This window comes from Coturnix japonica, unplaced genomic scaffold (genome assembly GCF_054131305.1).
Source record: "Coturnix japonica strain WE unplaced genomic scaffold, WE-NBRP24 Scf104, whole genome shotgun sequence".
NCBI lineage: Eukaryota > Metazoa > Chordata > Aves > Galliformes > Phasianidae > Coturnix > Coturnix japonica.
Window position 1 is genome coordinate 142,681 of NW_028189007.1, and position 27,968 is coordinate 170,648.

The 27,968-nt window shown below is 49.2% G+C and overlaps 1 protein-coding gene across 6 annotated transcripts; it reads right to left on the bottom strand.

Moving 5' to 3' along the window:
• Positions 1-2,849: 2,849 nt before the first annotated feature.
• Positions 2,850-26,169, bottom strand: NGDN (neuroguidin). 6 transcript variants are annotated; one of them, XM_085534943.1, is made up of 11 exons: positions 26,113-26,169; positions 24,553-24,624; positions 19,593-19,730; positions 18,850-18,928; positions 15,555-15,604; positions 13,235-13,334; positions 8,611-8,758; positions 5,850-5,905; positions 5,710-5,813; positions 4,790-4,853; positions 2,850-2,904 (listed from the first exon to the last, which is right to left on the bottom strand). In XM_085534943.1, the coding sequence occupies exons 1-11, from the start codon at positions 26,161-26,163 to the stop codon at positions 2,885-2,887; spliced, it is 882 nt and encodes a 293-aa protein (XP_085391069.1). In that variant the 5' UTR covers positions 26,164-26,169; the 3' UTR covers positions 2,850-2,884. The 6 variants fall into 6 exon arrangements, 5 of the variants coding, with proteins under 5 accessions (XP_085391069.1, XP_085391070.1, XP_085391068.1 ...); XM_085534944.1 differs by having other exon boundaries at positions 5,710-5,779; positions 5,840-5,905; XM_085534942.1 differs by having other exon boundaries at positions 5,710-5,905.
• Positions 26,170-27,968: the final 1,799 nt, after the last annotated feature.

Here is a 27,968-nt window from a genome sequence, read left to right on the forward strand (position 1 = left end):
CAAAAAAGCCCAAATTTGACCCAAAAATGGCAGAAATTGACCCAAAAAGGCACAAATTGATTCAATCGTTGCTAAAAATGTCAATTTTGACCCAAAATGACCCAAAAATGGACGATTTTAACCCAAAAATTAAAGGGTCAAAAATGACCCAAAATGGGCCAAAATTGACCCAAAAATGGCAGAAATTGACCCAAAAATGGTAAAAATTGACCCAAAAATGAACAAATTGATTCAATCGTTGCTAAAAATGGCAATTTTGACCCAAAATGACCCAAAAATGGGCGATTTTAACCCAAAAATTAAAGGGTCCAAAATGACCCAAAATGGCCCAAAATTGACCCAAAAATGGCAGAAATTGACCCAAAAATGGCAGAAATTGACCCAAAAATGGACAAATATTTAATGTAGATGTTAAAAATGGCAATTTTGACCCAAAATGACCCAAAAATGGGCGATTTTAACCCAAAAATTAAAGGGTCCAAAATGACCCAAAAAGGGCCAAAATTGACCCAAAAATGGCAGAAATTGACCCAAAAATGGCAGAAACTGACCCAAAATGGCACAAATTTATTCAATCGTTGCTAAAAATGTCAATTTTGACCCAAAATGACCCAAAATTGAGCGATTTTAACCCAAATTTTGACGCCTCTGAAACGGACCCAAAAAGGCCCAAATTTGACCCAAAAACGACCCAAAATGCCCCAAAAAGGCTCAATTTCTCTTTTTCTACTCCGGGATGTCGAAATTTCCTTCAAATTTGCCCAAAATCGCTCGATTTTACCTCAAAAACTTCAATTGCTCCAAACGGCCCCAAAAAGCCCCAAAAAGCCCCAATTTGGCCTCAAAACGGCCCCAAAATGGCGCCTGTCCCCCCTCCCCCCCCCGAACCGCCCCAATTTTGACCCAAAACCGCCCGATTTCACCCCAAAACACCAACAGGCCCCAAAAAGCCCCAAAACGGCCGAAATTCACCCAAAAAACGGCGGATTTTCGCACTTTAAACCCCCCCCCGTCAAACCTGAATCCTCTCCCGGCCCTAAGGCGGTTGTTAATGACGGTAATTAGCGGTTAATTAAGGCCTTAATTAACACTTAACGATCCCGATCCGCTCCGCTGCTCCGACGCCGCTGTGTGGAGACACGCGCTTCGCTCCGCCCCCTTTTATAACCTCGGTCGCTCCGCCCACCGCCGCTCCCCGCCAATCCCGCGCGGCGTGGCGGCAGCGTAGCGACAACCAATGGGAGCGCGAGGTGGAGATCACGTGGCATAGACACAGGCGGGAAGCACGGCGGGAGAGCAGCAGCCAATCAGATCGCGGCAAGACGGCCACGTGACCTTTCATGGGGTTCTATAGGGCTCTATGGGATTCTATGGGGCTCTATAGGATTCTATAGGATTCTATGGGGCTCTATGGGGCTCTATAGTGTGTCTATGGGGCTCTATGGGGAGATAATGGGGCACTACGGGGCACTATTGGGTGTCTATGGGGCTCTATGGGATTCTATGGAGTTCTATAGGGTTCTATGGGGCTCTATAGGGTTCTATGGGGTGACTATGGGGCTCTATGGGGCTCTATGGGGCTCTATGGGGTTCTATAGGGTTCTATGGGGCTCTATGGGGTGACTATGGGAGTCTATGGGGTCCTATGGGGCTCTATAGGGTTCTATGGGATTCTATGGGGCTCTATGGGGCTCTATAGGGCTCTATGGGGCTCTATGGGGTTCTATAGGGTTCTATGGGGCTCTATGGGGTGTCTATGGGGCTCTATGGGGTGACTATGGGAGTCTATGGGGTCCTATGGGGCTCTATGTGGGGCTACGGAGATCTATGGGGCGCTATGGGGCATTATGGGGTATCTATGGGGCACTATAGTGCACTTATGGGGTGTCTATGGGGTGATATGGGGCTCTATGTGGGTCTATGCGGCTCTATGGGGCTCTATGGGGAGATAATGGGGCACTTATGGGGCAATATGGGGCTCTATGGGGTTCTATGGGGCTCTATGTGGGTCTATGGGGTGTCTATGGGGCTCTATGGGGAGATAATGGGGCAATATGGTGCACTTATGGGTCAATATGGGGCTCTATGGGGTGTCTATGGGGTCCTATGGGGCTCTATGTGGGGATATAGAGATCTATGGGGCATTATGGGGAGTCTATTGGGCTCTATGGGGCTCTATAGGGAACTTATGGGGCTCTATGGGGCCTCTTTGGGATTCTAGGGGGTTCTATAGGGCTCTATGGGGTGTCTATGGGGCTCTATGGGGTTCTATAGGGCTCTATGGGATTCTATGGGGCTCTATGTGGGGATATGGGGGAGTCTATGGGGCCTCTATGGGGCCTCTATGGGGCTCTATGGGGCCTCTATGGGGTGTCTATGGGGCTCTATGGGGCCTCTATGGGGTGTCTATGGGGCTCTATGGGGTGTCTATGGGATTCTATGGGGTGTCTATGGGGCCTCTATGGGGCGTCTATGGGCCTCTATGGGGTGTCTATGGGGCTCTATGGGGTGTCTATGGGATTCTATGGGGTGTCTATGGGGCCTCTATGGGGCGTCTATGGGGCTCTATGGGGTGTCTATGGGGCTCTATGGGGCCTCTATGGGATTCTATGGGGCTCTATAGGGCTCTATGGAGGAGACATGTTGGATTGGGGTCAGCCATGTTGGATGGGCGGCCATATTGGATTCTGGGGGCGGCCATATTGGATTCTGGGGGCAGCCATATTGGATGGGCGGCCATATTGGATTCTGGGGGCGGCCATATTGGATTCCGGTGGCAGCCATATTGGAAGGGGGCAGCCATGTTAGATCCCCCCCCGCCCCCCCATAATTAATACTAATGAGCAACGTGAGACCCAATTAATTCCTTTAATTAACGACCCAATCAGCGACGGCGACGGAAACCTGCGGGCGAGAGAAGGCAACAGTGAGCAACACAGCGCCCCCTATGGGGCTGGAGGACTGAGCCCCACAGCGCCCCCTATGGGGCTGGAGGACTGAGCCCCATAGAGCCCCATAGACACCCCATATCACCCATAGGGACCCATAGAGACCCATGGAGTCCAATAGGGACCCATAGGGGCCCACAGAGACCCATAGGGACCCATAGGGACCCATAGAGACCCATAGGGACCCATAGAGACCCGTAGGGACCCATAGAGACCCATAGGGACCCATAGAGACCCATAGGGACCCATAGAGCCCCATAGAGACACATAGGGGCCCCATAGGGACCCATAGAGACCCATAGGGACCCATAGAGCCCCATAGAGACCCATAGGGGCCCCATAGAGACCCATAGAGACCCATAGGGACCCATAGAGCCCCATAGAGACCCATAGGGACCCATAGAGCCCCATAGAGACCCATAGGGACCCATAGGGACTCATAGAGACTCATAGGGACCCATAGAGACCCATAGGGACCCATAGGGACCCCACAGGGCCCCATAGAGACCCATAGGGGGACATAAGGACCCACAGGGACACACAGAGACCCATAGGGACCCATAGAGCCCCATAGCAACCCATAGAGTTCCATAGGGCCCCATATCTCCCCACAGCGCCCCCTATGGGGCTGGAGGACTGAGCCCCATAGAGCCCCATAGACACCCCATATCACCCATAGGGACCCATAGGGACCCATAGAGACCCATAGAAACCCATAGGGACCCATAGAGCCCCCTATCTCCCCACAGCGCCCCCTATGGGGCTGGAGGACTGAGCCCCATAGAGCCCCATAGAGTTCTATTGAGCCCCACAGCGCCCCCTATGGGGCTGGAGGACTGAGCCCCATAGAGCCCCATAGACACCCCATATCACCCATAGGGACCCATAGGGACCCATAGGGACCCACAGAGACCCACAGGGACCCATAGAGACCCATAGGGATCCATAGGGACCTATAGAGACCCATAGGGACCCCATAGAGACCCATAGGGACCCATAGGGACCCATAGAGACCCATAGGAACCCATAGAGACCCATAGGGACCCATAGAGCCCCATAGAGACCCATAGGGACCCATAGGGACCCATAGAGACCCATAGAGACCCATAGAGACCCATAGGGACCCATAGAGATACATAGGGACTCACAGAGACCCACAGAGACCCATAGAGACACATAGAGCCCCATAGAGTTCCATAGGGCCCCCTATCTCCCCACAGCGCCCCCTATGGGGCTGGAGGACTGAGCCCCATAGAGCCCCATAGACACCCCATATCACCCATAGGGACCCATAGAGACCCATAGGGACCCATAGAGACCCACAGGGACCCATAGGGACCCCATAGGGACTCATAGAGACCCATAGAGACCCATAGAGACCCATAGGGACCCATAGAGACCCATAGGGACCCATAGGGACTCATAGAGACCCATAGAAACCCATAGAGACCCATAGAGACCCATAGGGACCCATAGGGACCCATAGAGACCCATAGAGACCCCATAGAGACCCATAGAGACCCATAGAGACCCATAGAGACCCATAGCGACCCATAGAGACCCATAGGGACCCATAGAGACCCATAGAGACCCATAGGGACCCATAGGGACCCATAGACACCCCATAGACACCCCATAGAGACCCATAGGGACCCATAGAAACCCATAGAGACCCATAGGGACCCATAGAGACCCATAGAGACCCATAGAGACCCATAGAGACCCATAGAGACCCATAGGGACCCCATAGAGACCCATAGAGCCCCATAGAGACCCATAGAGTTCCATAGGGCCCCCTATCTCCCCACAGCGCCCCCTATGGGGCTGGAGGACTCACTGACCCTTTTTCTTCCCTTTTTTCTTCCCCATTTTCTTCTTCTTTTTCAGCGGAGGGGGCGGAGCTTCCTGTATGCAAATGAGATGCAAATGAGATGGGAGGATGCAAACGAGGAAGGAGAGGATAAAAGCAAATGAGATGCAAATGAGGTGCAAAGGAGGTGGGGGCTTATAGTAGGCACATAAAGAGCGAATAAAAGGCAAATGAGATGCAAATGAGATGCAAATGAGGCGGAAGGGGCTCATAGCAGGCACAGAAGGAGCTTATAAAAAGCAAATGAGATGCAAATGAGGTGGGAGGAGCTTAAGGTGGGCACATAAAGTACATAAAAGGTAAATGAGATGCAAATGAGATGCAAATGAGGTGGGAGGAGCTTAAGGTGGGCACATAAAGTACATAAAAGGTAAACGAGATGCAAATGAGATGCAAATGAGGTTGGGAGGGGCTTATAGTAGACAAATAAGGAGCGTGTAAAAGGCAAATGAGATGCAAATGAGATGCAAACGAGGTGAGAAAGGCTTATAGTAGACATACAAGGAGCGAATAAAAGGCAAATGAGATGCAAATGAGGTGGGAGGAGCTTAAGGTGGGCACATAAAGTACATAAAAGGCAAATGAGATGCAAATGAGGTGGGAGGGGCTAATAGCAGGCACATAAGGAGCGTGTAAAAGGCAAATGAGATACAAATGAGATGCAAATGAGGAAGGGGGCCTATAGTAGGCACATGAGGAGCGTGTAAAAGGCAAATGCTATGCAAATTAGATGCAAATGAGGCGGGGGCTATAGCAGGCATACAAGGAGCTTATAAAAGTCAAATGAGATGCAAATGAGGTGGGAGGATTTATAAAAGCAAATGAGATGCAAATGAGGGGGCTTATAAAAGGCAAATGAGATGCAAATGAGGTGGGAGGAGTCAGACCCACCTGGTCCGTGGTCTCCAATAGGGCAGAAAAGGCCCCAAAGTTGGTGATGGAATTTAATGGCGGCTCCTGCCCCATAGATTGACCCATAGATCGACCCATAGATCGACCCATAGAGCGACCCATAGATCGACCCATAGATTGACCCATAGAGCGACGGCTCAGCCGGAACAGGAACGATTCCTCAAGGGCTGTAAGGCTGTAAGGGGGATATGGGGGGTAAATGTGGGGCAGGGATCTATGGGGCAATGGGGATCTATGGGGCAGGGATATGTGGGGCAATGGGGATCTATGGGGCAGGGATATGTGGGGCAATGGGGATCTATGGGGCAGGGATATGTGGGGCAATGGGGATCTATGGGGCAGGGATATGTGGGGCAATGGGGATCTATGGGGCAGGGATATGTGGGGCAATGGGGATCTATGGGGCAGGGATATAGGGGGCAGGGATCTATGGGGCAATGGGGATCTATGGGGTAATGGGGATCTATGGGGCAGGGATATAGGGGGTAGGGATCTATGGGGCAGGGATCTATGGGGCAATGGGGCTCTATGGGGCAGGGATATGTGGGGCAATGGGGATCTATGGGGCAGGGATATAGGGGGCAATGGGGATCTATGGGGCAGGGATATAGGGGGTAATGGGGATCTATGGGGCAGGGATATGTGGGGCAATGGGGCTCTATGGGGCAGGGATATGTGGGGCAATGGGGATCTATGGGGCAGGGATATGTGGGGCAGGGATATGTGGGGCAGGGCTCTATGGGGCAGATATGGGGCAATGGGGCTCTATGGGGCAGGGCTCTATGGGGCAATGGGGCTCTATGGGGCAGGGAATCTATGGGGCAATGGGGCTCTATGGGGCAGGGATACGTGGGGCAATGGGGATCTATGGGGCAGGGATATGTGGGGCAGGGATCTATGGGGCAGGGATATGTGGGGCAATGGGGATCTATGGGGCAGGAATCTATGGGGTAATGGGGATCTATGGGGCAGGGATCTATGGGGTAATGGAGGTCTATGGGGCAGGGCTCTATGGGGCAGGAATCTATGGGGCAATGGGGCTCTATGGGGCAGGGATATGTGGGGCAGGGATCTATGGGGCAATGGGGCTCTATGGGGCAGGAATCTATGGGGCAATGGGGATCTATGGGGCAGGGATACGTGGGGCAATGGGGCTCTATGGGGCAATGGGGCTCTATGGGGCAATGGAGCTCTATGGGGCAATGGGGCTCTATGGGGCAGGGCTCTATGGGGCAGGGCTCTATGGGGCAGGGATATGTGGGGCAATGGGGATCTATGGGGCAGGGATATGTGGGGCAATGGGGCTCTATGGGGCAGGGATATAGGGGGTAGGGATCTATGGGGCAGGGATATGTGGGGCAGGGCTCTATGGGGCAGATATGGGGCAATGGGGCTCTATGGGGCAGGGCTCTATGGGGCAATGGGCTCTATGGGGCAATGGGGCTCTATGGGGCAGGGATCTATGGGGCAATGGGGCTCTATGGGGCAGGGCTCTAAGGGGCAAGAATCTATGGGGCAATGGGGCTCTATGGGGCAGGGCTCTAAGGGGCAAGAATCTATGGGGCAATGGGGCTCTATGGGGCAATGGGGCTATATGGGGCAGATATGGGGCAATGGGTCTCTATGGGGCAATGGGGCTCTATGGGGCAATGGGGCTCTATGGGGCAGATATGGGGCAATGGGTCTCTATGGGGCAATGGGGATCTATGGGGCAATGGGGCTCTATGGGGCTATAGGGCTCTATGGGGCAATGGGGCTCTATGGGGCAATGGGGCTCTATGGGGCAGGGATCTATGGGGCAATGGGGCTCTATGGGGCAGGGATCTATGGGGCAATGGGGCTCTATGGGGCAATGGGGCTCTATGGGGCAAGGCTCTATGGGGCAATGGGGCTCTATGGGGCAATGGGGCTCTATGGGGCAGGACTCTATGGGGCAATGGGGCTCTATGGGGCAAGGCTCTATGGGGCAATGGGGCTCTATGGGGCAATGGGGCTATATGGGGCAGGGATCTATGGGGCAGGATCTATGGGGCAGGATCTATGGGGCAGACACTGACCTTTGCTGCTGGCTATGGGGCAATGGGGCTCTATGGGGCTATGGGGCTCTATGGGGCAATGGGGCTCTATGGGGCAGTGGGGCTCTATGGGGCAGGCTCTATGGGGCAGACACTGACCTTTGCTGCTGGCTATGGGGCAATGGGGCTCTATGGGGCAGGAATCTATGGGGCAGGGCTCTATGGGGCAGACACTGACCTTTGCTGCTGGCTATGGGGCTATAGGGCTCTATGGGGCAGTGGGGCTCTATGGGGCAGGGATCTATGGGGCAGGAATCTATGGGGCAGGGCTCTATGGGGCAGGGCTCTATGGGGCAATGGGGCTCTATGGGGCAGGGATCTATGGGGCAATGGGGCTCTATGGGGCAGGGATCTATGGGGCAATGGGGCTCTATGGGGCAGGGATCTATGGGGCAGAAATCTATGGGGCAATGGGGCTCTATGGGGCAGGAATCTATGGGGCAATGGGACTCTATGGGGCAGGGATCTATGGGGCAGGTCTCTATGGGGCAGTGGGGCTTTATGGGGCAATGGGGCTCTATGGGGCAGGAATCTATGGGGCAGGGATCTATGGGGCAGTGGGGCTTTATGGGGCAGATATGGGGCAGGAATCTATGGGGCAATGGGGCTCTATGGGGCAGGGATCTATGGGGCAGTGGGGCTCTATGGGGCAAGGCTCTATGGGTCAGGATCTATGGGGCAGACACTGACCTTTGCTGCTGGCTATGGGGCAATGGGGCTCTATGGGGCAGGAATCTATGGGGCAATGGGGCTCTATGGGGCAGTGGGGCTCTATGGGGCAGGGCTCTATGGGGCAGACACTGACCTTTGCTGCTGGCTATGGGGCTGGCTGCCCCCCACATGTTCGGGGCCGTCCCCCATCTCGTCCCTCAGTTCCCTCAATAGGGCCGAGCTCAGAGCGCGGCGACGGGCGGCTTGTAGGGCACGGCTATGGGGCGAGGAGGCATCGGGGGCTGCGGGTATGGGGGGATATGGGGTTATATGGGGGGATATGGGGTTATATGGGGTTATATGGGGGGATATGGGGCAGATATGGGGTTATATGGGGCAGATATGGGGTTATATGGGGGGATATGGGGCAGATATTGGGTTATATGGGGGGATATGGGGCAGATATGGGGTTATATGGGGGGATATGGGGCAGATATGGGGTTATATGGGGGGATATGGGGGGATATGGGGGGATATGGGGGGATATAGGGTTATATGGGGTTATATGGGGATATATGGGGGGATATGGGGTTATATGGGGGGATATGGGGATATATGGGGGGATATGGGGTTATATGGGGGGATATGGGGGGATATGGGGGGATATGGGGGGATATGGGGCAGATATGGGGTTATATGGGGGGATATGGGGTTATATGGGGGGATATGGGGTTATATGGGGGGATATGGGGGGATATGGGGGGATATGGGGTTATATGGGGTTATATGGGGTTATATGGGGGGATATGGGGTTATATGGGGGGATATGGGGTTATATGGGGTTATATGGGGTTATATGGGGGGATATGGGGTTATATGGGGGGATATGGGGGGATATGGGGGGATATGGGGTTATAGGGGGTTATATGGGGTTATATGGGGGGATATGGGGTTATATGGGGGGATATGGGTGGATATGGGGTTATATGGGGGGATATGGGGCGGATATGGGGTTATATGGGGGGATATGGGGGGATATGGGGCAGATATGGGGTTATATGGGGGGATATGGGGCAGATATGGGGTTATATGGGGGGATATGGGGGGATATGGGGTTATATGGGGTTATATGGGGAGATATGGGGCAGATATGGGGTTATATGGGGGGATATGGGGGTATATGGGGCAGATATGGGGTTATATGGGGGGATATGGGGGGATATGGGGTTATATGGGGTTATATGGGGCAGATATGGGGATATATGGGGGGATATGGGGCAGATATGGGGTTATATGGGGGGATATGGGGCAGATATGGGGGGATATGGGGGGATATGGGGTTATATGGGGGGATATGGGGCAGATACGGGGTTATATGGGGCAGATATGGGGTTATATGGGGGGATATGGGGTTATATGGGGGGATATGGGGCAGATATGGCGTTATATAGGGGGATATGGGGCAGATATGGGGTTATATGGGGGGATATGGGGCAGATATGGGGTTATATGGGGTTATATGGGGCAGATATGGGGTTATATGGGGTTATATGGGGGAATATGGGGCAGATATGGGGTTATATGGGGTTATATGGGGGGATATGGGGTGGCTATGGGGGGATATGTGGGTCTATGGGGTGGTAATGGGGCTCTATGGGGCCATATGGGGTGGCTATGGGGGGATATATGGGGTTATATGGGGGGGTATGGGGTGGCTATGGGGTGATATGGGGTCTTATGGGGGGATATGGGGTGGCTATAGGGGGATATGTGGGTCTAAGGGATTGCTATGGGGCTATATGGGGTCCCTATGGGTCCCTATGTGTCCCTATGGGTCTCTATGGGTCTCTATGGGTCGCTATGGGTCTCTATGGGTCTCTATGGGTCTCTATGGGTCTCTATGTGTCCCTATGTGTCCCTATGGGTCCCTATGGGTCCCTATGGGTCCCTATGGGTCGCTATGGGTCCCTATGGGTCTCTATGGGTCTCTATGGGTCTCTATGGGTCTCTATGGGTCGCTATGGGTCGCTATGGGTCCCTATGGGTCGCTATGGGTCGCTATGGGTCTCTATGGGTCCCTATGGGTCCCTATGGGTCCCTATGGGTCTCTATGGGTCTCTATGGGTCGCTATGGGTCTCTATGGGTCTCTATGGGGTATCTATGGGTCTCTATGGGTCCCTATGGGTCCCTATGGGTCGCTATGGGTCCCTATGGGTCTCTATGGGTCCCTATGGGTCCCTATGGGTCCCTATGGGTCCCTATGGGTCGCTATGGGTCTCTATGGGTCTCTATGGGTCTCTATGGGTCCCTGTGGGTCCCTATGGGTCTCTATGGGTCCCTATGGGTCGCTATGGGTCCCTATGGGTCTCTATGGGTCGCTATGGGTCCCTATGGGTCGCTATGGGTCTCTATGGGTCGCTATGGGTCGCTATGGGTCGCTATGGGTCGCTATGGGTCTCTATGGGTCTCTATGGGTCGCTATGGGTCTCTATGGGTCTCTATGGGTCGCTATGGGTCTCTATGGGTCTCTATGGGTCTCTATGGGTCTCTATGGGTCCCTATGGGTCCCTATGGGTCGCTATGGGTCGCTATGGGTCCCTATGGGTCTCTATGGGTCGCTATGGGTCGCTATGGGTCGCTATGGGTCTCTATGGGTCGCTATGGGTCGCTATGGGTCTCTATGGGTCGCTATGGGTCCCTATGGGTCCCTATGGGTCGCTATGGGTCGCTATGGGTCTCTATGGGTCCCTATGGGTCTCTATGGGTCGCTATGGGTCGCTATGGGTCTCTATGGGTCGCTATGGGTCTCTATGGGTCCCTATGGGTCGCTATGGGTCGCTATGGGTCGCTATGGGTCGCTATGGGTCGCTATGGGTCGCTATGGGTCGCTATGGGTCTCTATGGGTCGCTATGGGTCGCTATGGGTCGCTATGGGTCGCTATGGGTCTCTATGGGTCTCTATGGGTCGCTATGGGTCTCTATGGGTCTCTATGGGTCTCTATGGGTCTCTATGGGTCCCTATGGGTCCCTATGGGTCGCTATGGGTCGCTATGGGTCCCTATGGGTCGCTATGGGTCGCTATGGGTCGCTATGGGTCTCTATGGGTCGCTATGGGTCTCTATGGGTCGCTATGGGTCGCTATGGGTCGCTATGGGTCTCTATGGGTCGCTATGGGTCTCTATGGGTCTCTATGGGTCTCTATGGGTCTCTATGGGTCCCTATGGGTCTCTATGGGTCTCTATGGGTCTCTATGGGTCTCTATGGGTCCCTATGGGTCTCTATGGGTCCCTATGGGTCCCTATGGGTCCCTATGGGTCGCTATGGGTCGCTATGGGTCCCTATGGGTCCCTATGGGTCTCTATGGGTCTCTATGGGTCCCTATGGGTCCCTATGGGTCTCTATGGGTCTCTATGGGTCCCTATGGGTCTCTATGGGTCCCTATGGGTCGCTATGGGTCGCTATGGGTCGCTATGGGTCGCTATGGGTCGCTATGGGTCCCTATGGGTCTCTATGGGTCCCTATGGGTCGCTATGGGTCGCTATGGGTCCCTATGGGTCTCTATGGGTCGCTATGGGTCGCTATGGGTCCCTATGGGTCGCTATGGGTCTCTATGGGTCTCTATGGGTCGCTATGGGTCTCTATGGGTCGCTATGGGTCGCTATGGGTCCCTATGGGTCGCTATGGGTCGCTATGGGTCGCTATGGGTCCCTATGGGTCCCTATGGGTCTCTACGGGTCTCTATGAGTCTCTATGGGTCTCTATGGGTCGCTATGGGTCCCTATGGGTCGCTATGGGTCTCTATGGGTCGCTATGGGTCGCTATGGGTCGCTATGGGTCTCTATGGGTCGCTATGGGTCTCTATGGGTCTCTATGGGTCTCTATGGGTCTCTATGGGTCCCTATGGGTCTCTATGGGTCTCTATGGGTCTCTATGGGTCTCTATGGGTCCCTATGGGTCTCTATGGGTCCCTATGGGTCCCTATGGGTCCCTATGGGTCGCTATGGGTCGCTATGGGTCCCTATGGGTCCCTATGGGTCTCTATGGGTCTCTATGGGTCCCTATGGGTCCCTATGGGTCTCTATGGGTCTCTATGGGTCCCTATGGGTCTCTATGGGTCCCTATGGGTCGCTATGGGTCGCTATGGGTCGCTATGGGTCGCTATGGGTCGCTATGGGTCCCTATGGGTCTCTATGGGTCCCTATGGGTCGCTATGGGTCGCTATGGGTCCCTATGGGTCTCTATGGGTCGCTATGGGTCGCTATGGGTCCCTATGGGTCGCTATGGGTCTCTATGGGTCTCTATGGGTCGCTATGGGTCTCTATGGGTCGCTATGGGTCGCTATGGGTCGCTATGGGTCGCTATGGGTCGCTATGGGTCGCTATGGGTCGCTATGGGTCGCTATGGGTCGCTATGGGTCCTATGGGTCGCTATGGGTCGCTATGGGTCTCTATGGGTCGCTATGGGTCGCTATGGGTCGCTATGGGTCCTATGGGTCGCTATGGGTCTCTATGGGTCGCTATGGGTCCCTATGGGTCGCTATGGGTCGCTATGGGTCTCTATGGGTCGCTATGGGTCGCTATGGGTCGCTATGGGTCCTATGGGTCGCTATGGGTCTCTATGGGTCGCTATGGGTCCCTATGGGTCGCTATGGGTCGCTATGGGTCTCTATGGGTCGCTATGGGTCGCTATGGGTCGCTATGGGTCCTATGGGTCGCTATGGGTCTCTATGGGTCGCTATGGGTCCCTATGGGTCGCTATGGGTCGCTATGGGTCAGACCATATGGGACGGGCACCAGCCGTGGGGGCACGTATCGGTTCTGCCCCATAAGTGACTTTGGGGCCTCGTTGCCTTCAGCCTCAGCCTCATCTTCAGCCTCCTGGTTTGGGGTGAAAAAGGGGATTTTGGGGTCAGAAAGGGGCATTTTGGGTCTAAAAAGGGGGATTTTGGGGTCGAATATGGGGTTTTTGGGGTGAAAAAGTGGGATTTTGGGGTCAAACCTGGGGTATTTTGGGGTAAAAAAATGGGATTTAGGGTCAAATCTGGGGGATTTTGGGGTTAAAAAGTGGGATTTTGGGGTCGAATATGGGGGATTTTGGGGTAAAAAAGGGGGATTTTGGGGTCAAATATGGGGGATTTGGGGTGAAAAAGGGGGATTTTGGGGTCAGAAAGTGGGATTTTGGGGTAAAAAAGTGGGATTTTGGGTCAAATCTGGGGTATTTTGGGGTAAAAAAGGGGGATTTTGGGGTCAGAAAGGGGGATTTTGGGTCTAAAAAGGGGAATTAAAGGGGTTTTTGGGGTGAAAAAGGGGGATTTAGGGGTCGAATATGGGGTATTTGGGGGTCAAAAAGTGGGATTTTGGGGTCAAATATGGGGGATTTTGGGGTAAAAAAGGGGCATTTTGGGGTCAGAAAGTGGGATATTGGGGCTAAAAAGGGGAAATAAAGGGGTTTTTGGGGTGAAAAAGGGGGATTTAGGGGTCAAATATGGGGTTTTTGGGGTGAAAAATGGGATTTAGGGTCAAATATGGGGGATTTTGGGGTAAAAAAGGGGGATTTTGGGTCAAATATGGGGGTTTTGGGGTGAAAAAGGGGCATTTTGGGGCTAAAAAGGGGAATTAAAGGGGTTTTTGGGGTGAAAAAGGGGGATTTTGGGACAGAAAGGGGCATTTTGGGACTAAAAAGGGGGATTTTAGGGTCAAATATGGGGTATTTTGGGGTCAAAAAGGGGAATTAAAGGGGTTTTTGGGGTAAAAAAGGGGGATTTTGGGTCAAATCTGGGGTATTTTGGGGTAAAAAATGGGGATTTTGGGTCAAATATGGGGTATTTTGGGGTGAAAAAGTGGGATTTTGGGGTCAAATATGGGGGATTTTGGGGTAAAAAAGGGGGATTTTGGGGTTGAATATGGGGTTTTGGGGGTAAAAAAGGGGGATTTTGGGGTGAAAAATGGGGTATTTTGGGGTAAAAAAGGGGCATTTTGGGGTCAAATATGGGGTTTTTGGGGTAAAAAAGGGGGATTTTGGGGTCAAATATGGGTTTTTTGGGGTAAAAAAGGGGGATTTTGGGTCAAATATGGGGTATTTTGGGGTGAAAAAGTGGGATTTTGGGGTCAAATATGGGGTTGTTGGGGCTAAAAAAGGGGATTTAGGGTCAAATATGGGGTATTTTGGGGCTAAAAAGGGGGATTTTGGGGTCAAATATGGGGGATTTTGGGGTGAAAAAGGGGGATTTTGGGGTCAAATATGGGGGATTTTGGGGTAAAAAATGGGGATTTTGGGTCAGAAAGGGGCATTTTGGGACTAAAAAGGGGGATTTTGGGGTCAGAAAGGGGGATTTAGGGTCTAAAAAGGGGAATTAAAGGGGTTTTTGGGGTGAAAAAGGGGGATTTTGGGTCAAATATGGGGGATTTGGGGGTAAAAAAGGGGGATTTGGGGTCAAATATGGGGGTTTTGGGGTGAAAAAGGGGGATTTTGGGGTCTAAAATGGGGATTTTGGGGTCAGAAAAGTGGAATTAAAGGGGTTTTTGGGGTGAAAAAGGGGGATTTTGGGTCAAATATGGGGTATTTTGGGGTAAAAAATGGGGATTTTGGGGTCAAATATGGGGTATTTTGGGGTAAAAAAATTGGATTTAGGGTCAAATATGGGGGTTTTGGGGTAAGAAAGTGGGATTTTGAGGTCAAATATGGGGGATTTTGGGGTAAAAAAGGGGATTTAGGGTCAAATATGGGGTATTTTGGGGTAAAAAAGGGGGATTTTGGGGTCAAATCTGGGATTTTTGGGGTGAAATAGTGGGATTTTGGGGTCAGAAAGGGGGATTTTGGGGTCTAAAAAGAGGAATTAAAGGGGTTTTTGGGGTGAAAAAGGGGGATTTAGGGTCAAATATGGGGGATTTTGGGGTAAAAATGGGGGATTTTGGGGTCGAATATGGGGTATTTTGGGGTAAAAAAGGGGGATTTTGGGGTCAGAAAGTGGGATTTTGGGGTAAAAAATGGGGATTTTGGGGTCGAATATGGGGTTTTTGGGGTAAAAAAGGGGGATTTTGGGGTCAAATCTGGGGTATTTTGGGGTAAAAATGGGGGATTTTGGGGTCATTTCGTACCTGGGTGAGGTTGGATGGAGCCGGCCGGAAACTCAGCGGATCAGAGGAACCTGGAGGGGGATTTTGGGGTGAAAAAGGGCGATTTTGGGTCAGAAAGGGGGAAAATGGGCAGATTTGGGGTAAAAAAGGGGGATTTTGGGGTCAGAAAGGGGGAAAATGGGAAGATTTGGGGTGAAAAAGGGCGATTTTGGGTCAGAAAGGGGGAAAATGGGAAGATTTGGGGTGAAAAAGGGGGATTTTGGGGTCAGAAAAGGGGATTTTGGGGTCAGAAAGGGGGGAAATGGGGAGATTTGGGGTAAAAAAGGGGGATTTTGGGGTCAGAAAAGGGAATTATGAGGGATTTTGGGGCTAAAAAGGGGCATTTTGGGGCTAAATGTGGCCAATTGAGTTTTGGGGCTAAAAAAGTGGATTTTGGGGTCAAAAAGGGGCATTTTGGGGTCAAAATGGTGGATTTTGGGGTTAAAAAGGGTATTTTGGGATAAGAAAGGGGGATTTTGGGGCTAAAAAAAGGGATTTGGGGGTCAGAAAGGGGGAAAATGGGTAAATTTGGGGTCAGAAAAGAGGATTTGGGGGTCAGAAAGGGGCATTTTGGGGTCAGAATGGTGGATTTTGGGGCTAAAAAGGGGCATTTTGGGGTCAAAATGGTGGATTTTGGGGTCAAAAAGAGACATTTTGGGGCTAAAAAGGGACATTTTGGGGTCAGAATGGTGGATTTTGGGGCTAAAAAGGGGCATTTTGGGGTCCGAAAGGGGGATTAAGGGGGATTTTGGGGCTAAAAAAAGGGATTTTGGGGCCAGAAAGGGGCATTTTGGGGCCAAAAAGGTGGATTTTGGGGTCAGAAAGGGGGAAAATGGGTAAATTTGGGGTCAGAAAGGAGGATTTTGGGGTCAGAAAGGGGCATTTTGGGGTCAGAATGGTGGATTTTGGGGCAAAAAATGGGCATATTGGGGCCAGAAAGGGGGATTAAGGGGGATTTTGAGGCTAAAAAAAGGGATTTTGGGGTCAGAAAGGGGCATTTTGGGGCCAAAAAGGTGGATTTTGGGGTCAGAAAGGGGGGAAATGTGTAAATTTGGGGTCAGAAAAGAGGATTTTGGGGTCAGAAAGGGGCATTTTGGGGTCAGAATGGTGGATTTTGGGGCTAAAAAGGGGCATTTTGGGGTCAAAATGGTGGATTTTGGGGTCAAAAAGGGACATTTTGGGGTCAAAAAGGGACATTTTGGAATCAGAATGGTGGATTTTGGGGCTAAAAATGGACATTTTGGGTCCAGAAAGGGGGATTAAGGGGGATTCTGAGGCTAAAAAAGGGGATTTTGGGGTCAGAAATGGCCATTTTGGGGCCAAAAAGGTGGATTTTGGGGTCAGAAAGGGGGGAAATGGGTAAATTTGGGGTCAGAAAAGAGGATTTTGGGGTCAGAAAGGGGCATTTTGGGGTCAGAATGGTGGATTTTGGGGCTAAAAATGGGCATTTTGGGGTCAAAATGGTGGATTTTGGGGTCAAAAAGGGACATTTTGGGGCTAAAAAGGGACATTTTGGGATCAGAATGGTGGATTTTGGGGTCAAAAAGGGGGATTTTGGGGCCAGAAAAGGGGATTAAGGGGGATTCTGAGGCTAAAAAAGGGGATTTTGGGGTCAGAAATGGCCATTTTGGGGCTAAGAAGGGGGTTTTAGGGTCAGAAATGGCCATTTTGGGGTCAAAAAGGGGGGTTTTAGGGGTCAGAAATGGCCATTTTGGGGCTAAAAAGGGGGTTTTAGGGTCAGAAATGGCCATTTTGGGGTGAAAAAGGGGTAATTGGGGTCAGAAATGGCCATTTTGGGGTCAAAAAGGGGGTTTTTGGGTCAGAAATGGCCATTTTGGGGTTAAAAATGGGGTTTTTGGGGTCAGAAATGGCCATTTTGGGGCTAAAAAGGGGGTTTTAGGGTCAGAAATGGCCATTTTGGGGTCAAAAAGGGGTTTTTGGGGTCAGAAATGGCCATTTTGGGGTTAAAAATGGGGTTTTTAGGGTCAGGAATGGCCATTTTGGGGTCAAAAATGGGGTTTTTGGGGTCAGAATTGACCATTTTGGGGTCAAAAAGGGGGTTTTTAGGGTCAGAAATGGCCATTTTAGGATCAAAAAGGGGGTTTTTGGGTCAGAAATGGCCATTTTGGGGTGAAAAAGTGGGTTTTTGGGGTCAGAAATGGCCATTTTGGAGCTAAAAAGGGGGTTTTGGGTCAGAATTGGCCATTTTAGGGTCAAAAAGGGGGTTTTAGGGTCAGAAATGGCCATTTTGGGGGGAAAAAAAGGGTTTTTGGGGTCAGAAATGGCCATTTTAGGGTCAAAAAGGGGGTTTTTGGGTCAGAAATGGCCTTTTCGGGGTGAAAAAGGGGGTTTTTGTGGTCAGAAATGGCCATTTTGGGGTCAAAAAGGGGGTTTTGGGGGTCAGAAATGGCCAATTTGGGGTGAAAAAGGGGGTTTTAGGGTCAGAAATGGCCATTTTAGGGTCAAAAATGGGGTTTTGGGGGTCAGAAATGGCCATTTTGGGGTCAAAAAGGGGGTTTTGGGGTCAGAAATGGCCATTTTAGGGTCAAAAAGGGCGTTTTGGGGTCAGAATTGACCATTTTGGGGTGAAAAAGGGGGTTTTTGTGGTCAGAAATGGCCATTTTGGGGTTAAAAATGGGGTTTTTAGGGTCAGAAATGGCCATTTTGGGGTCAAAAAGGGGGTTTTGGGGTCAGAAATGGCCATTTTGGGGTTAAAAGGGGTTTTTTGGGGGTCAGAAATGGCCATTTTAGGGTCAAAAATGGGGTTTTTGGGGTCAGAAATGGCCATTGTGGGGTGAAAAGGGGGGATTTTGGGGTCAGAAATGGCCATTTTGGGGCTAAAAAGGGGGTTTTAGGGTCAGAATTGGCCATTTTGGGGTCAAAAAGGGGGTTTTTGGGGTCAGAAATGGCCATTTTAGGGTCAAAAAGGGGGTTTTTGGGTCAGAAATGGCCATTTTGGGGCTAAAAAGGGGGTTTTAGGGTCAGAAATGGCCATTTTGGGGTTAAAAATGGGGTTTTTGGGGTCAGAAATGGCCATTTTGGGGTCAAAAAGGGGGTTTTAGGGTCAGAAATGGCCATTTTGGGGTCAAACAGGGGGTTTTGTGGTCAGAAATGGCCATTTTGGGGTTAAAAGGGCGATTTTGGGGTCAGAAAGGGGCATTTTGGGGTCAAAAATGGGGTTTTTGGGGTCAGAAATGGCCATTTTGGGGTCAAAAAGGGGAATTCTGGGGTCAGAAATGGTCATTTTGGGGCTAAAAAGTCAGATTTTGGCTCAAACCCGTCGTTCCATCGGCCCGGATCAGTTTGTCCACCTGGTACCGGATTCGCTGCTCCAGGGGGCGGAGCTTCTCCAGCACCTAATGCAAATGTATGCTAATTAGGTCCCCCCCTACCTCCCCCAATAGAAACCAATGGAGCTATGTCAATCAAATCAAGCCCCGCCCGCCTCCCAGCCCCTCATCCAATCACAACGCAGCTCACTGTGTTGCTGTCAATCACACTAGGCCCCTCCCCAGTCCCACCCCCCTCATCCAATCACCACGCGGCTCCCCATTAAGCCCCGCCCACCTCCCACACCCTACGTCAATCACACTAAGCCCCGCCCACTCCCACCCACTCACCCAATCACAGCTCGCCCCCCTTAATCCCCGCCCTCCTTTATCTCCCCCGTCCAATCAGCACGCGACTCCTCCTCAAGCCATGTCAATCACAGCAAGCCCCACCCCCTCCTTATCCTTCAGCCAATCACAACGCGCCTCCCCCTTAAGTCCCGCCCCCCGTCCAATCAGCACGCGGCTCCTCCTTAAGCCACGTCAATCACAGCAAGCCCCGCCCCTTCCTTTTTCCTTCGCCCAATCACAACGCGCCTCCCCTTAAGTCCCGCCCCCCGTCCAATCACCACGCGGCTCCTCCTGAAGCCACGTCAATCACAGCAAGCCCCGCCCCTTCCCCTTTCCCTCGCCCAATCACAGCGCGCCTCCCCCTTTTGTCCCGCCCCCTCCCCGCCCGTCGTCCAATCACCACGCGGCTCTCCAGTATCCGTGGCAACGCGGGCTCTTCCCTCAAGCTCCTCCCCCCGCTCTTGGCTCTCAGCACGAGGCCGAGGTCGGTGACGTAATTCAAGATGGCGGCCGCCCGCACCCCCAGCAACGAAATGCCCTGAAAAATGACCCGAAAATGGGGGATTTTAACCCAAAATGGACCAAAATCGACCCAAAATGACCCAAAATCGACCCAAAATGGCCCAAAATCGACCCCAAAGGACCCAAAATGGCCCAAAATGACCCAAATTCAGCCCCAAATGACCCAAAATCGACCCAAAATGGCCCAAAATCAGCCCAAAATGGTCGCAAATTGACCCAAATTGACCCAAAATCAGCCCAAAATGGCCCAAAATTGACCCAAAATGACCTAAAAACAGCCCAAAATCACCCAAAATGACCCCAAATCAGCCCCAAAAGGCCCCAAATCAACCCAAAATGGCCCAAAACGACCCAAAATGGCCCAAAATCAGCCCAAAATGACCCAAAATCGACCCCAAAGGACCCAAAATCAGCCCCAAATCAGCCCTAAATCGACCCAAAATTGACCGAAAATGACCCAAAATCGGCCCAAAATGGCCCAAAATGGCCCAAAATCGACCCAAAATGACCCAAAATCGACCCAAAATCAGCCCAAAATGACCGAATTTGGACCCAAAATCAGCCTAAATTGACCCAAAATGGCCCAAAATCGACACAAAATGACCCAAAATCGACCCAAAATGGCCCAAAATCAGCCCAAAATGGCCCCAAATCGACCCAAAATGGCCCAAAATCGACCAAAAATTGACCGAAAATTGACCCAAAATCGACCAAAAATCAGCCCAAAATGACCCAAAATCGACCCAAAATGACCCAAAATCAGCTCAAAATGACCCAAAATTGACCCAAAATGGCCCAAAATCAGCCCAAAATGACCCAAAATGACCCAAAATCGACCCAAAATGGCCAGAAATGACCCAAAATGGCCCCAAATCAGCCCCAAATGGCCCAAAATCAGCCCCAAAGGACCCAAAAATCGACCCAAAATGACCGAAAATGACCCAAAATCGGCCCAAAATGACCCAAAATCGACCAAAAATGGCCCAAAATCGACCCAAAATCAGCCCATAGTGACCCAATTTGTACTCAAAATCAGCCTAAATTGACCCAAGATTGACCCAAAATCGACCCAAAATGGCCCAAAATCGACCCAAAATCAGCCCGAAATGACCCAAAATCGACCAAAAATGGCCCAAAATCAGCCCCAAATCGACCCAAAATCGACCAAAAATCGACTCAAAATTACCCAATTTGGACCCAAAATCAGCCTAAATTGACCCAAAATGACCCAAAATCAGCCCAAAATGACCCAAAATCAGCCCAAAATCGACCAAAAATGGCCCAAAATCAGCCCAAAATGGCCCAAAATCGACCCAAAATGACCCAAAATCAGCCCCAAATGGCCCAAAATCGACCAAAAATTGACCGAAAATTGACCCAAAATCGACCAAAAATCAGCCCAAAATGACCAAAATCGACCCAAAATCACCCAAAATCAGCCCGAAATGACCCAAAATCGACCCAAAATGGCCCAAAATCAGCCCAAAATCGACCCAAAATGGCCTAAAAACAGCCCAAAATGACCCAAAATAGACCCAAAATGACCCAAATTCAGCCCAAAATGACACAAAAACAGCTCAAAATGGCATAAAATCGACCCAAAATCACCCAAAATTGACCGAAAATGGCCCAAAATGACCCAAAATGACCCAAAATCAGCCCAAAATGACCCAAAATTGACCCAAATTGACCTAAAAACAGCCCAAATTCACCCAAAATGACCCAAAATCAACCCAAAATCAACCCAAAATCAACCCAAAATCAGCCCAAAATCAGCCCAAAATCAGCCCCAAATGACCCAAAATCAGCCCCAAAGGACCCAAAGTCGACCCAAAATGACCGAAAATGACCCAAAATGGCCCAAAATCTGCCCCAAATCAGCCCAAAATGGCCCAAAATCAACCCAAAATGACCCAAAATCAGCCCAAAATGGCCCAAAATCGACCCAAAATGACCCAAAATCAGCCCAAAATGGACCCAAAATCGACCTAAAATGACCCAAAATTGACCTAAAATGACCCAAATTCAGCCCAAAATGACACAAAATCAGCCCAAAATGACCCAAAATCGACCCAAAATCAGTCCAAAATGACCCAAAATCGACCAAAAATGGCCCCAAATCGACCCAAAATGACCCAAAATCGACCCAAAATGGCCCCAAATCAGCCCCAAATGGCCCAAAATCAGCCCCAAAGGACCCAAAATCGACCCAAAATGACCGAAAATGACCCAAAATCGGCCCAAAATGACCCAAAATCGACCAAAAATGGCCCAAAATCGACCCAAAATCAGCCCATAGTGACCCAATTTGTACTCAAAATCAGCCTAAATTGACCCAAGATTGACCCAAAATCGACCCAAAATGGCCCAAAATCGACCCAAAATCAGCCCGAAATGACCCAAAATCGACCAAAAATGGCCCAAAATCAGCCCCAAATCGACCCAAAATCGACCGAAAATGACCCAAAATCGACCTAAAATGACCCAAAATCGACCCAAAATGAGCCATTTGGACCCAAAATCAGCCTAAATTGACCCCAAATCGACCCGAAATGACCCAAAATCAGCCCAAAATGACCCCAAATCGACCCAAAATGGCCCAAAATCAGCCCAAAATGGCCCAAAATCAGCCCAAAATGGCCCAGAATGACCCAAAATCAGCCCAAAATGGCCCCAAATCGACCCAAAATGACCCAAAATCGACCCAAAATGGCCCAAATTCAGCCCAAAATGACACAAAATCAGCCCAAAATGGCCCAATTTGGACTCAAAATCAGCCTAAATTGACCCCAAAATGACCCCAAATCGACCCAAAATCAGCCCAAAATCAGCCCAAAATGGCCCAAAATCGACCCAAAATGACCCAAATTCAGCCCAAAATGACCCCAAATCAGCCCCAAATCGACCCAAAATTGACCGAAATTGACCTAAAAACAGCCCAAAATCACCCAAAATGACCCAAAATCGACCCAAAATCAGCCCAAAATGACCCAAATTGACCCCAAATCAGCCCCAAATCGACCCAAATTGACCCAAAATGACTCAAAATCAGCCCAAAATGACTCAAAATCGACCCAAAATCGACCAAAAAAGCCCCAAATCGACCCAAAATCGACTCAAAATGACCCAAAATCAGCCCATAATGACCCAATTTGGACTCAAATATGCCCAAAATCAGCCCAAAATGACCCGAAATCGACTAAAAATGACCCAAAATCGACCCAAAATGACCCAAAATGACCCAAAATCAGCCCAAAAAGACACAAAATCAGCCCAAAATGACCCAAAATGACCCAAAATCGACCAAAAAAGCCCCAAAATCGACCCAAAATGACCCCAAATGCCACATTTTCACCAAAAATTGCTTTTTCCCCCCCAATTTGCCCAAAATCGCCATTTTTCAGCCCAAATCCCCCACTTTTACCCCATATTCCCAACAAATTTTCACCAATTTTGCCCCAAAATTCCCCAAATTTACCCCAAAATTCACCTGAATTTCCCCCAAAATTGATTTTTTTCACCCAAATTGCCCAAAATTGCTGTTTTTTAGCCCAAATTTCTCCCCAAAATCCATAAAATTAACCCAAAAATGGCCCCAAAACCGCCCAAATTTCATCCAAATCGACCCCAAAATCCCCCAAATTTACCCCAAATTCCCCCAATTTTCAGCCCAAAATGCCCCATTTTCCCCCAAACTTGTTATTTTTCCCCCCAATTTGCCCAAAATCGCCCTTTTTCACCCCAAAATCCCCCACTTTTATCCCATATTCCCCTCAAATTTTCCCCCAATTTACCCCAAAAAATGCCTCAAAATTCCCCAAATTTACCCCAAAATTCCCCAAATTCATCCCAAAATTTCCCCCCAAAATTGATGTTTTTTCACCCAAATTGCCCAAAATTGCTGTTTTTCAGCCCAAATCTCTCCCCAAAAGGCCCCAAAATCGCCTAAAATTAACCCAAAAATGGCCCCAAAAGAGCCCAAATTTCAACCAAAATAGCCCCAAAATCCCCCAAATTTACCCCAAATTTCCCCCAAATTCCTCCAATTTCAGCCCAAAATGCCCCATTTTCCCCCAAACTTGCTATTTTTCCCCCCAATTTGCCCAAAATTGCCCCTTTTCACCCCAAATCCCCCACTTTTATCCCATATTCCCCTCAAATTTTCCCCCAATTTACACCAAAAATGCCTCAAAATTCCCCAAATTTACCCCAAAATTCACCTGAATTTCCCCCCAAATTGATTTTTTCACCGAAATTGCCCAAAATTGCTGTTTTTCAGCCCAAATCTCTGCCTAAAATCCGCTAAAATTAACCCAAAAATGGCCCCAAAACTGCCCAAATTTCATCTAAAATAGCCCCAAAATCCCCCAAATTCCTCCAATTTCAGCCCAAAATGTCCCATTTTCCCCCAAACTTGCTATTTTTCCCCCAATTTGCCCAAAATTGCCCTTTTTCACCCCAAATCCCCCACTTTTACCCCAGATTCCCCTCAAATTTTCACCAATTTTACCCCCAAAATGCCTCAAAATTCCCCAAATTTACCCCAAAATTCACCTGAATTTCCCCCAAAATTGATTTTTTTCACCCAAATTGCCCAAAATTGCTGTTTTTCAGCCCAAATCTCTCCCCAAAAGGCCCCAAAATCCGCTAAAATTAACCCAAAAATGGCCCCAAAACCGCCCAAATTTCATCCCAAATGGCCCCAAAATCCCCCAAATTTACCCCAAATTCACCCCAAATTCCTCCAATTTCAGCCCAAAATGCCCCATTTTCCCCCAAACTTGCTCTTTTTCCCCCCAATTTGCCCAAAATCGCCGTTTTTCAGCCCAAAATCTGACCTTATCAGTGCGCAGTTTCCCATCCCTGAGGCGGCCCAACAGCTCCCGGCTCAGCTCCGTCACCGTGGAAACCTGGAAACATTTTGGGGTCAATTCAGCCAGTTTTGGGCAACTTTGGGTCAAAAATGTCTAATTTTGGGACCAAAAAGTCCAATTTTGGGTCAAAAAAGGCCAATTTTGGGTCAAAAAAGTCCAATTTTGGATCAAAAAAGTCCAATTTTGGGACCAAAAAGTCCAATTCTGGGTCAAAAAAGTCCAATTTTGGGTCAGAAAAGGCCAATTTTGGGACAAAAATGTCCAATTTTGGGTCAAAAAAGTCCAATTTTGGGCCCAAAAAGTCCAATTTTGGGTCAAAAAATCCCAGTTTTGGGTCAAAAAAGTCCAATTTTGGGTCAAAAAAGTCCAATTTTGGGACCAAAAAGTCCAATTTTGGATCAAAAATGTCCAATTTTGGGTCAAAAATGTCCAATTTTGGGACCAAAAAGTCCAATTTTGGGTCAAAAAAGTCCAATTTTGGGACAAAAATGTCCAATTTTGGGTCAAAAAAGGCCAATTTTGGGCCCCAAAAGTCCAATTTTGGGTCAAAAAAGTCCAATTTTGGGTCAAAAATGTCCAATTTTGGGTCAAAAAAGTCCAATCTTGGGTCAGAAAAGTCCAATTTTGGGTCAAAAAAGGCCAATTTTGGGACCAAAAAGTCCAATTTTGGATCAAAAAAGTCCAATTTTGGGTCAAAAAAGTCCAATTTTGGGAAAAAAAGGCCAATTTGGGGACAAAAATGTCCAATTTTGGATCAAAAAAGTCCAATTTTGGGACCAAAAAACCCCAGTTTTGGGTCAAAAAAGTCCAATTTTGGGTCAAAAAAGTCCAATTTTGGGTCTAAAAAGTCCAATTTTGGGACCAAAAATGTCCAATTTTAGGCCCAAAAAGTGCAATTTTGGATCAATAAATTCCAATTTTGGGTCAAAAATGTCCAATTTAGGGTCAAAAAAGTCCAATTTTGGGTCAAAAAAGGCCAATTTTGGGTCAAAAAAGTCCAATTTTGGGACCAAAAAACCCCAGTTTTTGGGTCCATTTTGGGGCTGTTGGGTTCAATTCTGGGTGAAATTTGGGGGATTTTGGGCAATTTTAGGCAAAATTGAGGCCATTTTGGGGCCATTTTGGAGGATTTGGGGTAATTTTGGGGTAAATTTTGAGGATTTTGGGGCTTTTTGAGGCAAAATTAAAGGATTTTGGGCCATTTTGGGGCAATTTTGGGCCATTTTGAGCCAAATTTGGGGCATTTTAGGGGAAACTCGGGTGATTTTGGGGTAAATTAATGGGATTTTGGTGCTTTTTGGGGTAAAATCGGGGGATTTTGGGTCATTTTGGCCTATTTTTGCCTCATTTCGGGCCATTTCGCCAATTTGGGTCGAATTTAAGCGATTTTGGGTGATTTTAAAGGCCTCGGATGGTTCTTGAGGGTCTATGGATGGAATTGGGGCAGATTTTGGGTTAAATTGATGCTAATTTGGGTTAAATTCCGGGTATTTTGGGTTAAATTCGTGGTATTTGGGGTCCCACCTCCTCTCGAAGCTCCTTCAACAGCGTCACGGCCTCCCCGACCGCCGCCATCTTGCTTCACTCCAACCGGAACCGGAAACCGTCTTCTCAGCCAATAGGAGCGCGGCAGAAGAGCGCTCAGCCAATGGGAGCGCTCAGAGCACTTCGACGAACCCACCCCCAAGCCGCGATTGGTTTACGGGGAGGAAGAGGCGGGGCTCAGAGTGATGGACGCGCGACTCGCCCAATGAGAACGCGAAATAACCAAAAAGCCCCAAATCGACCCAAAATAACCCAAATTCGGCCCGTTTTCAACCGAGCCCCAAATCTCGCGAGATCCGACCCCAAATCCCGCCCACGAGCCGCCATTATTAACCAAAATCCGCCCCTTTATTACAGCCTTTATTTCAATCCCACTTCAAAGCACCATTTTGGGGCTAAAAATGCCGATTTTGGGTCAAAAATGAGCCAAAATTTCAGATTTTGGGGATAAAAAAACCATTTTGAGTCAAAAAAGTCCAATTTTGGGGCAATTTTGGGTCAAAAATGTCCAATTTTGAGGCTAAAAAGTCTCATTTTGGGGTAAAAAATGTGGAATTTTGGGTCCAAAATGTCGAAATTTGGGGCTGAAATGGCCAATTTTGGGTCAAAAATGTCGAATTTTGGGTCAAAAAAGTCCAATTTTGGGACCAAAAAGTTCAATTTTGGGTCAAAAATGTCCAATTTGGGGGCTAAAAAGTCCAATTTTGGGTCAAAAAAGACCAATTTTGGGTCAAAAAACTCCAATTTTGAGACCCAAAAGTCCAAATTTATGCCTAAAAACCACCAGTTTTGGGGCCAAAAAGTCCAATTTTGGGTCAAAAAAGACCAATTTTGGGTTAAAATTGGGGCAAAAATGTCCAATTTCGAGGCTAAAAAGTCTCATTTTGGGGTAAAAAATGTGGAATTTTGGGCCCAAAATGTCGAAATTTGGGGCTGAAATGGCCAATTTTGGGGCAAAAAAGTCCAATTTTAGGCCCAAAAAACACCAGTTTTGGGGCCAAAAAAGCCCAATTTTGGGTCAAAAAAATCCAATTTTGGGACCAAAAAGTCCAATTTTGGACCAAAAAGTCCAATTTTAGGCCCCAAAAAAGCCCAGTTTTGGGGCCAAAAAGTCCAATTTTGGGTCAAAAAAATCCAATTTTGGGTCAGAAAAGTTCAATTTTAGGTCCAAAGTGTCCAATTTTGGGTAAAAAAAGTCCAATTTTGGGACCAAAAAGTCCAATTTTGGATCAAAAAAGTAAAATTTTGGGTAAAAATAGTCCAATTTTGGGTCAAAAAAGTCTAATTTTAGGCCTAAAAAAGCCCAATTTTGGGACCAAAAAGTCCAATTTTGGGTCAAGAAACTCCTATTTTTGGTCAAAAAAGTCTAATTTTAGGCCTAAAAAAGCCCAATTTTGGGACCAAAAAGTCCAATTTTGGGTCAAAAATGTCCAATTTTAGGCCCAAGAAACCCCAATTTTGGGGCCAAAAAGTCCAATTTTGGGTCAAAAAAGTCCAATTTTGGGACCAAAAAGTCCAATTTTGGGACTGAAAAGTCCAATTTTAGGCCCCAAAAAACCCCAGTTTTGGGGCCAAAAAGTCCAATTTTGGGTTGATAAAGTGCAATTTTTTGACCCAAAACCCCCAAATCTGACCCCAAACAGCCCCAAATCAGCCTCTGAGCCCCAAATTTTGGGTCAAAAACCCCCAATTTTGGGTCAAAACCATCAAAAATTGACATCACAACTACCAAGTTTCGGGTCAAAATGTCTTCATTTTGAGTCCCAAAAATGCACTTTTTTGACCCAAAACCCCCAAATCTGAAGCCTTCAGACCCAAAAGGACCCAAAATCAGC